The 10,895-nt window shown below is 34.7% G+C and overlaps 1 protein-coding gene across 2 annotated transcripts; it reads right to left on the reverse strand.

Annotated features, from left to right (window-relative positions):
- Nucleotides 1-1,016: 1,016 nt before the first annotated feature.
- Nucleotides 1,017-10,617, reverse strand: LOC110635039 (E3 ubiquitin-protein ligase COP1). 2 transcript variants are annotated; one of them, XM_021784228.2, is made up of 13 exons: nucleotides 10,157-10,617; nucleotides 9,845-9,922; nucleotides 6,784-6,939; nucleotides 6,305-6,658; nucleotides 5,746-5,903; nucleotides 5,555-5,620; nucleotides 5,167-5,245; nucleotides 4,405-4,560; nucleotides 4,123-4,221; nucleotides 3,189-3,293; nucleotides 2,503-2,682; nucleotides 1,540-1,659; nucleotides 1,017-1,440 (listed from the first exon to the last, which is right to left on the reverse strand). In XM_021784228.2, exons 1-13 carry the CDS (start codon nucleotides 10,475-10,477, stop codon nucleotides 1,270-1,272), a joined length of 2,043 nt encoding a protein of 680 aa, XP_021639920.2. In that variant the 5' UTR covers nucleotides 10,478-10,617; the 3' UTR covers nucleotides 1,017-1,269. The 2 variants fall into 2 exon arrangements, with proteins under 2 accessions (XP_021639920.2, XP_021639928.2); XM_021784236.2 differs by having other exon boundaries at nucleotides 1,549-1,659; nucleotides 10,157-10,615.
- Between the last annotated feature and the right edge of the window lie 278 nt (nucleotides 10,618-10,895).

Genomic DNA, 10,895 nt, shown 5'->3' on the forward strand with positions numbered 1-10,895 from the left:
TCTGGCCATGAGGCAATCAGGCCCCACCTTGGTTGTATAAACCCATCAACAGCCAAAAAGGTACATACCTTGACTGTCTATCAATCACTGCAGATACACATATCCTAGCCATTTATGGTGCATATCTTAACAAAAACTTTTATACAAATACTTGGAAGAACCAATTGAAGAGATCAATTAATTAAAACAATTAAATTTTAATATATCTATTAAAACATTTATAAAAATATTTAGGATGGCCAGGACTCTCCTTGCCCCTCCATGCTCCGCCACTAAGTTCAAATGTTTGTTCAAATACAGGGAAGCCTTTCAAAATGAGAAATTAATTTACCACGCTTAAGGATCTGTTATATTTTTTTAAGTACTTCAAGCTCTCAAGAAAATTAGTCAATAAAAAATACATTTTTAATAAAAAAATTAATTTTTTTTTTTAAATAACTTCTTATTTTTAAGAAATAAATAATTTTTTTAAACTTTAACAATCTTATTAAAACATAAAAATATTTATCCATACATAATATAAATACATATTATTAATCTAACGTCACAACCAAACAATGGAAAATGTTTTCACTTTAAAAATTATTTTTCTTGAAGCCTCAAGTCCTTATAATTTAATAATTACGCTTATTTAATCCATAAAATTTTACATAAACCATTTAAATAGTCCTTGCATTTTAACACTTCTTTACAGTTTAGTCCACGTGAATTGATAAACTCACTTCTATGCATATCATGTGGCAAAAATGGAGCACAAGCTTTCTCTATATCCAATCCACAGTTAACATGCAAAATTGGTAGTTCTCAACATTTGTCATTCAAATTTCGCAGAAATATAAGATGGAAGTCCACAGATACTGTAACACTAAACATAAAACAAAGGCATTATTTAAAAATCATACCATTACTTTGAACCATAAACCACAGAGATTGAAGCAATTTTATGTTTTCAGGCGACTGCATCTTTCCTAGAGAAAATGGGCTATTAAATAGATAGCAGAGCTTTGCTTAATAAATTTCAGCTATGTAATGTTAAAAATGCCATTAATCAAACCTCGAATGATTACATCCTGTAGTGAAAAACTTGTACAATTATCTGCCAAAAAAAGGACAAGAACTATGGAACCAGACCTACAGATCCGCTAATTCATGCTCCAATCCAATGATATATACAGCAAAATAACCAATCATCATAGACAATAGAACCCATAAGTTTAAATACATTAATCTCCTTTTCTTTTTCTCTTTCTTTTTCTTTTGTTAATTTATTTACGCTGCAAGAATTAATACTTTAATTGTACCCTGGCTATTTGCAGCTAGCATCGTAGGGCTGTCACTCTTCCAGCAGACAGCACTAATAAAGTAAGATCCGGCATCCTCATCGGCATCATCCATTTCAGGTGAACCAAATCTGTGCGACGTAACAGGTTTGGAGATTTCCTGCAAAGTAAATTCCAAACTTCATTTGATTGAACTTGTATATAGGAAAAGAGATGGGCAACAAGGGGGAAGAAGAATGCAAAAAGAGCTGCTTCATACATAGCTAACCTTGTGGTAGACAAAAACATCATTTGTTTCGCTGCCACATGCAATGTAATCACAGTTTACTGAGAGGCCTACAAAATTTTTTTCATTTGTGTGGCCTCTGAAGGTACGAACCTGTCAGCATCACAAATAGAATGAGTCAAGAACTCAGCATGGTTATTAACTTCTTTCAAATACATTATTTAAACAATAAAAAGAATAAAATCAATGCTAATCAATCTCCCATTTAACCATCGTATCAAAAGTGGAAAAGGTTTTTTTTCTTGATGCGTTTGCAGGTGGAGGTGGGTGGGGAAGAGTTTTCCAAAATCATGAACGCAGGAGTTAAGAACATAATAACAAACAAAGACAGTTAAGGCGACCTTTACCCTTCAACATATACTAAAGAAAATCCCAAAATCTCCATATTGTTTCCAATTGCATGCACATCTTCCACATAATTCATCCAACAAAGATAATTTGCTGGCAGTGCATGGAAAGTATCAAAGTATAAAAATTTTTTTTTTTTTCAGTTTTATCACAAACATTTGAATTAATTAATTCAAATGTTAAAACAAATTATTTATAAAAAAAAAAGGATAATTGCAAAAAGAAGACCTGTTTCCGTGCTAAAATATTGAAATTAAATTGTGGTGCAAACAAGACTTGCAATAAATTCACAAAAAGAAAAGACAGCATCTGAACCTGCCGTACTTGGCCTGATTGCCACTTCCATTGGCAGGTTTACAAATTTTCAGTAAGGGTAGTCATTTGTGAATTTATTATATAGATCTTATTTTCTTATATGCAATTTAGCACATTCACCATCATAATTTCAAGAAATCCTTGATGTGACAGATATAGAAACTCCAAGAATGCATGATGCCAGTCTTCTGGGGCTAAAGCAAATAACACAAAAGAATTTATTATACACAAAGAAGTACCCATCCAATTTGCTTACTCAAAAATATTACTTACTGGCACATTATCCTTTACATCCCATAATCGTAATGTACTGTCTGTAGATGCTGAAGCAAGCTCATTGTTAGACAAGAATTTCACATATGAAACAGCTTTACGATGTCCACTGAACACATGGAGCGGATGGCTGATATTTCTCAAGTCATAGTAGTGAATGTGGTGGTCTGCTGAACCAACCTGCAGAAAGGTCACAAGAATTTCTACATTTAGGCCGCATATAGCTTGTGCATGCCATTGGGTGAGGCCACATATTATACTTTGATAATGACAACTGATAAGCTATCTACTGGAAATTTTTGTCATATATACAGCTGATAAACATACTTTCTCATTCAATATAACATTGAGTATAAACTTCTATCTAAGGGTCAGATTTTAAACAAAACATAACCCAAAACTGATATCTCGCTCCTTTATCACTCATACTAAGTCCAGGGAAAATCCAAGATAGGCATTCCCAAACACCAAGAAATCTTAAAAGTGGATGTCAAGTAGCAGAACGTCTTGCTTCTATGCCTAACAGTTAACCAGTGTTCAAAGCATCAGATTCAGACCAAAATTTTGAATTCTTTGGTGTAATGGATTTGCTCAGCAATACTGGAGAAAAGATTAAACTGGCCCCACATTAAAAAGAGGGCAAGCCAGTGCCATAGTTTCTGGATATGAAGCAGAGAGAAGTATACCGCAATGTAATTGCTAAATCCAGGATTATACTTGACGCAGCAAATATTCGCTTTCATGTCAATGTTGATAACACTGGCTTCCTGATTTGTGCACCAAACTTTGACCTGATTATTCCACAAGAGCAGAGACACAAATATAGGTAGAGTTAGTAGAAAATGGGCCACTCCACCTGCTGAAAAGAAACATGGGCCATCAAAATATTCACTCCCACAACAAATGCATGTTTCATAAGAGTTTTTCCCTCCTAAAACTACTTAGTGAAGAAAGGACTTCCATTCTTGTTAATGGCTTTTTTTAATTTATGTTGAAAATATGCACAAGCATAATTAGTTACTATCTGCATTCAATAACCTTCCAAAACCATTCAATACATGCAAACAGATGACCTATTAAGCTCCATGCATGTTCAGCAGTGATGTTGATACCAGGGCCATACACATTCAACAGTAATGATAATACGAGGATTACAAACTCAAGTGGATTTTCTATTATAACACCACCCACCACCACCAAAGGTTTTTATACATAAGTTTTTCTTCCTACAAAAATTATTGAAATTTTATATTTCCAAATTGAAGCAGCTGGATCAACAAGAATAGATAGGCAACTATGCTAGGCAAGTATTTCCATATGCACTGCCAAGCTTGTGTAGGTGTTCACAGTCACAAACACTGAGCCAGGTTTTGCATAACAGTTGCAAATAATAGAATTTTGTAATAGCCATTGGAAACAATGCAACTATGATAGCCCTAAAGCACAAGCATAACTGGGCCAACCTTAGGCCAAAACCATTCCAATATTACAGAATATAAAATAGAGCATATATAGCACTATTCCTTTGCTTTGTCCTTTTCAAATGCAATCAGGTTATACACTACGCAATACGAATTCCTGAGCAAATAAAGAGACTTGGTTGAAAGAGTTTTACCATACCTTACAATCATCACTACCAGACACAAGCATTGAGGGTTCGGTACGAGAAAAGTCAACACTCCATGCACGTTTTTCATGCTCTTCATATTCCATCACACTCTGCGAGGAGGTTTATACATGATAGTAACACAAATTGAGATGACAATCTCCAAGAAATATAGAATTCAATTCAAAATAAATGAATAAATACATACACGCACACACAATGGATAAAAGAATACAAATAAATTCACTATAATAAAAATAAATAATTGAAATGAAGTATGACACTTCAATTAGTACCTGCCTAGTTGTCACATCCCAAACAGTTACTATACCCTCATAATCACTACTAGCTATCTGATTCTTAGCATACTTGTTCCAACTCAAGCAGCTAAGCTTAGAACGTGTTGACATCTCAACAACAGGGCAATGAACATCAGCAGGGTCATTCAGAACCTGGTAAGCAATAGCATAGGTGAAGATAAATAAAACAATAAAAGAGCAGAATAAGATCATATTTGAAAAAGACATGTTTATTTGTGCAGAAAATTCCATAAGAACATATGTCATTATGTTTGCCTTCCACTACACCCAGCACATGCAGACACCAAATCTACTTGCATTTAGAAAGAATTGGCCTTCAATAAGTTAGGAAAAAATTGCTAAATGGAATACTTCTTTAATTGTTTTCATATGTTATGAGTAGAAGAATGATTGACAGAATGTCTATGAAATCTATGTACTTTGAGATATTGGCAAGAGAAGCCCATTTCCTGCTTAGTGACTTAGCCAACCACTATTTTTTCCATGTTATATTTTCCAGAGTGCTGCTATTCAGCACAAAAATTCAAGTTTGGATTCAATATGTATTTCGTGTGCAATAGCGTTGTCCTATTTTTTTTATTCAGGGATGACAATTCAAATACTGTAACAGAAACTGAGAAAACTAATAAGCCAAATGTAGGCCATAAATCCTGAATTTAAAATAATTTCTATCTCAAGTACATTGCCGTTATGAGCACAATAGAAAGGGAAAAAGGGAACCTGAAATCAAGATATTACCGTGGAGAAGTCAAAAACTTTGATTCGCCTTGAAACTCCAGCAGTAGCAAACAGTTCATCGTCACGGTCAAATTCTATGCTGCAATTCAACATTTTCAGTTGATGAGTTTAAGCAGATTTAGCAGCAGAGTTTGGTCTATTCCGTAAAGCACTTTTCCCACAAAAATGCAGGTCATCCACTTTCTAACTTTCTTCTCAGAGAGAGAGAGAGAGGATGAAAAGTCTTCTCTTCTATTTGTGAACCATAATATCACCGCCACTAGAGTAAATTTGTAGTAGTTGAAATATTATAAAAGTTTTTTAATGTCATGGAAAAACAACGCAACTTATCACCGCAAACTTAACCAAAAAGAACAATCTTCCATCATGTCAAAAAAGCTTAACTTACCTTGACACTATATTGGCAGAGTGAAATATATCCCCATGCCTGAGTTCAGCAATGACCCTTAAACGACTGTCTCAGAAGAACAAAAGGAAAATTCACATGAATCATGAGTGAACAAGCGAATGAAAACAAAAACGTGATAGAGCGCCAATCTACAAAAGTATTATACATGGAACAAAGAGAGATATCTATACCTATATTGAGTGAAGGTACTCAGCACAGATTGAAAATCTACAAGACCTGAGCTGTAGCCCTCTCTATGAATGATATTTTTATCACTTTCTTGCTGTTTATGTGGTTGGGTTGTCAACAGTCGACGCTTTTGCAGATAACATTCTTGTAGGTCGTTGAACTGCAGCAATAGAAGGAAAATGAGAATTAATCTAGACAGAAAAATATAGCAAAAGGGAACTAGTTCCCCATAATCGAATTTTAGATATACTCAACACTTATCAAGGCAATATTTAATTGATAAGGCTATCCAACAAAGTAAAAAGATCTTGAGAAGTTTCTAATAACACATGCTGGCAATAGTTCCTGAATGTGAATCCTAAAATTTCCACCACAAACAGAAAAATACATATGATATGATCAAGCCAGCAGAGGTAGGATCAGGCACTAAGTAGCCAAATAACAAAGAATACTGCTGGTGCTAGCTTTCTTGACATTAATTAACAAATATTGAAAACTTAAATTTCTCAAATTTACAGTAATGAACCTCAATGTGAAATAAAAATCTGTAGGATTTCTAACCTGTGCATGGACCCGCTTTTTCCTCACCACAGATAGCCCTGACTGATTATGCTGTGAGTCAGACCCACTTAAAGTATCCTTTCTCTGGAGCCCATGAGAGCTTACTTGAGACTTGCCATCCATTTTCTTAGTTGGAAGATTCCCTGCAGTCACCCCTCCTCTCGCACTAAAAGAACTGCTGATGGCACCCCCACTCTTCTTATCTAATGTTGAAGGCCATGGTTTTCTTACATTGGGATCATCTCCAAGCATCCACAATTTCATAGAATACCTGTCTCTAACACGGTATAACTCAATTCTATGTCTCTCAACAGCGTCTATGTCCTCCTTAATATATTGGAGATCAGTCCGTACCTACAAAAGTTTAAAAGATCTATTAATTTATCAATTAAGAAACTTTTCAATGAATATTGTGATTATCACTGAATTTTATCTTGGGATGGGAAGGGATTGATAGGACCAAACACGTGGCAAAGTACCTCATTCAATTCATCAACTTTTTGCTTCCGTAAGTAGAGTAAGAAGTCTAGCAATATTTGCATATTTCTCTCAGCTTCTTCTTGCTCCATTTTTCTTTTCTTCTCAGCAAGCAGTGACATAAGGTTGTCCACATCCTTAATTGAAATTTCACAACCCTGTCCAATGATCACAAGATTGTGTCACATTAACAGTATTAAACAGAAAAAATCCATCTAATTAACAGCAAAGAATGGAGTTGTTTAATTGTATCCTCATTAGAATAATCTGTTGAAAAAAAAAATTTGCCAAATTTTAGACAGCAGGACAAACAACCTCACAACCATCAATTCATAAGGCTATTCTGAACTTATGATGAATTCTTTCTAGATTTGAAAATCACAAGCTCCACAGTCCACACAGATCCCATGCAACTAATAATTATGCTACAATTTTACTTAAGTCACCTGTCAAATCTTCATCTCTAAGCACTTGATCCAGAGAAATACTTGATACTACTCTGGTCCTATCAAGTATATGACCTCTTAGGAATCACAAAATCCCCACAAAATTATAATTCAATTAAGAAACAAAACGAATAATATGATGCATGCATTTTACATAGGCATTTAGAGCATGTTTTGCACCCACTTTGCCCTATATATGGTTACTTTATATCTTTTTATTTATGTTTTTATGTTTTAGTTTAGTTTTCTTTATTGCCATTATTTTGCACTTAACTAAGTTTTTCTTGTCTTTTCGGGTTAATTTCAGGTATAATATAGCGTTGGATAAGAGTATTAGCTATTCTGGAAATCATTGGAGTAATGAAAGAGAAGTGGAAGAAAAATCTGCCAATTGCTGAAGAATGCAAGTACACAGGGTAGTGTACCAAGTTGTGTAGTTGCAAACTTAGCGAGTATATAAGCTTATTCCTAAGTACATGAGCTGATACAATATGAAGCGCAAAGTCAGAAAGTTACTCGAGCAAGTACACGAGGTCGCGTATCAAGTTGTGTAACTGCATTTTTCATCCAAAGTTACTCTAAACCTGAAGCGTGCAGGTATACGACCCCGTGTAAATGAAGCGTGCAACTACACGGGACAGTGTATTTTAAAAGGTGTTCCAGCTCAGCAAAACTCATGTGGATTCCTTCTTCAGCTCTCTTGTACCTCATTTAAACCTATTAGGGCAACATTTTTAGTGGTATATATCCTTCCTTTTCATGGTTTTAACCACAACAGGAAAGAAAGAGAAAATTTAGAAATAATTTTTAGACTCAAGGAAGAAAAGGGGATCCAATCCAGATTTCGTCATCTAGGCTGAATCTCACATGGGTTCTTCTATTCCTATACTTATTTTCATCTTTGTTGCTATTTCCTTTATAGATTTCATTGTAAACATTAACATGAGTGAGTAGTTTGTTAAGATTTCAGAGTTTGGATGTAATACTCTGTTTTTAACATGGTATTGATCTAATTTTATTTAATGTATTGGGTATTTATGCTTTGATTCATTTCTTTGTGCCTTATTTATGTTTTAGTTTAGTTTCCTTTATTGCCATTATTTTGCACTTAATTACGTTTTTCTTGTCTTTTTGGGTTAATTTCAGGTATAATATAGTGTTAGACAAGAGTATTAGCTGTTCTAGAAATCATTGGACCAATGAAACAGAAGTGGAAGAAAAATCTACCAACTGCTGAAGAATGCAAGTACACACGGTACCAAGTCGTGTAGTTGCAAACTTAGCAAGTATATAAGCTGATTCCTAAGTACACAAGCTGATACAATATGAAGCGCAAAGTCAGAAAGTTACTCGAGCAAGTACACAAGGTCGCGTATCAAATCGTGTAACAGCATTTTCATCCAAAGTTACTCTAAACCTGAAGCGTGCAGGTATACGACCCCGTGTAACTGAAGCGTGCAACTACACTGGACAGTGTATTTTAAAAGGTGTTCCAGCTCAGCAAAACTCACGTGGATTCCTTCTTCAGCTCTCTTGTACCTCATTTTAACCTCATTTTTAGCGGTATATATCCTTCCTTTTCTTGGTTTTAACCACAACAGAAAAGAAAGAGAAAATTTAGAAAGAATTTTTAGATTCAAGGAAGAAGAGGGGATCCAATCCAGATTTCATCATCTAGGCTGATTCTCATATGGGTTCTTCTATTCCTATACTTATTTTCATCTTTGTTGCCATTTTCTTTATAGATTTCATTGTAAACATTAATATGAGTGAGTAGTTTGTTAAGATTTCAGAGTTGGAATGTAATACTCTGTTTTTAACATGGTATTGATCTAAAGTTATTTAATGTATTGAGTATTTATGCTTTGATTCATTTCTTTGTGCCTTAATGCTTGCTAGGTGTTAGGATCCCTCCAAGTTATAATATAAATCATTAATTGATGGATTGAAACTTGAAAATTAATTGTAGAAAATCAAAGATTTGAACTGATAGCTTTAGATTTAGGGATAAAATAAAGTTATAAGAGGGTTTTATAGATTAATTAAAGATCATAATAGGTTTTAATTAAATCAAGTACCACAAAAGTAGGAATTTATTTAATTAAAACACAACTTTGATATCCTCAAAGGGAATCTAAAGGATTTTAGAATTAATCTCCTTCAAAGTCATAATTACCCATTCATTGAATTAATTGAAGAAATACTCGATTAATTAGAGTGTGAAGCCCAACTCTGGAATCGCCTTTTTATACATTGATATTTGTCCTTTTAATTTGGCTTCTTAGTTTCAACTGCATTTTTATTACCTTAGATTTAATTAGTTTGCTATACTAGCTTTATTTGCATATCTGTTAGGTTACATTTCAGCTCTTATTTTACCTATAAGTCAGATAGTCTAAATAATCTATATAATCAATAATTTTGGTACTTCTCCCGATTTTCTATATTACAGTGTGATATCAGCACTTGCGCAATTTGTACATCAATCATCATCAAACAAGAAATAGCTCAAATTCACAAAAACTAAAGGATACCCTCAGAGCAAGAGCAGAAGGAAAAGAAAGGCAAAAATGCATAGATGAGTAAATTACTAGAGTATTGGAATGCAACAACTGACCTGTTGCAGTGCCTGGAGAAAACGCTCAACCGGTGATGCATTTTTTGATGTTTGACGGGCAGAAACCTTCTTCAATAGCTACAAATGTGGTACAGAGAAACCGTATAACAATAAGCTACATTTCCATGTAGATCATTTCAAAATACAAATTATGCTTCAACCTTCAAACAAATTGCCAATTTCTACCACCGTTTTTTAGCATTTTAATCACAAGTCATCCCATACCAACAGAGCACTAACCTCTAAGACTAAAAATCACTAGTGAAATAGAATTTTTCAAAAACTAAAATGAAATAAACAAAGCTAGCAGACCTTGTCGAGCAAGAAATTAGGGAAGAGCTGGTTGCTAGTGAGGTAATGGCCGCAGCAAGGGCAATCGCTCTTGTTGCGGAGGTGAGTAATTATACACATATAGCAAAAGCTGTGGCCACAAGCTGTGAGAAACGCGTCTTTTATAATTTGCATGCAAATCGGGCATAGGAAATCCTTCTCCAGCTCTGATGACCCCGTGTCCTTCGCTCCCGCCTGCTCGGTGTGCGCCCCTGAGGCCGCTGCTGCAGCGGCGAAGGAAGCAGATGATCTAGGCTCTGACTTCACCGCCGGAACTATGGCCCCCGTTGAGACCTCTTCCATGGTTGTAATTTTTTTCACTCTGCTTCGTATTCTGCTCGGTTTGGGTTTGTGTTTGGTCTGCAAAACAGCATTTAGTGATTCGTTTTTGCAGAGATGATACGATGAGAGAGGGAAGAGGCGGAGAGAGAGAGAGAGAGAGAGAGGGAGAAGGTGAAGGTGGGGTCGAGACCAGAGCTTGTGAGGGCGAGAATAGTCCACGTGGTGTTTTTGTCCATTTGCCTCAAGTTTTGATGCTTTATCTATTTTATTCTCTTTTATTATTTTTTTATGTTTCTCATAAATTTGAGAAACAAACTTTGTAAAACAAAATCCTGCTAACACCCTATATTTTAGAAATGTATGATAACGCACTTTAATTTTTATAAAAATAAAATTAAAATATTTTTTAAATTTTAATCAAATAGATCAATAATATCAG

The sequence above is a fragment of the Hevea brasiliensis genome, chromosome 7 (genome assembly GCF_030052815.1).
Source record: "Hevea brasiliensis isolate MT/VB/25A 57/8 chromosome 7, ASM3005281v1, whole genome shotgun sequence".
Lineage (NCBI taxonomy): Eukaryota > Viridiplantae > Streptophyta > Magnoliopsida > Malpighiales > Euphorbiaceae > Hevea > Hevea brasiliensis.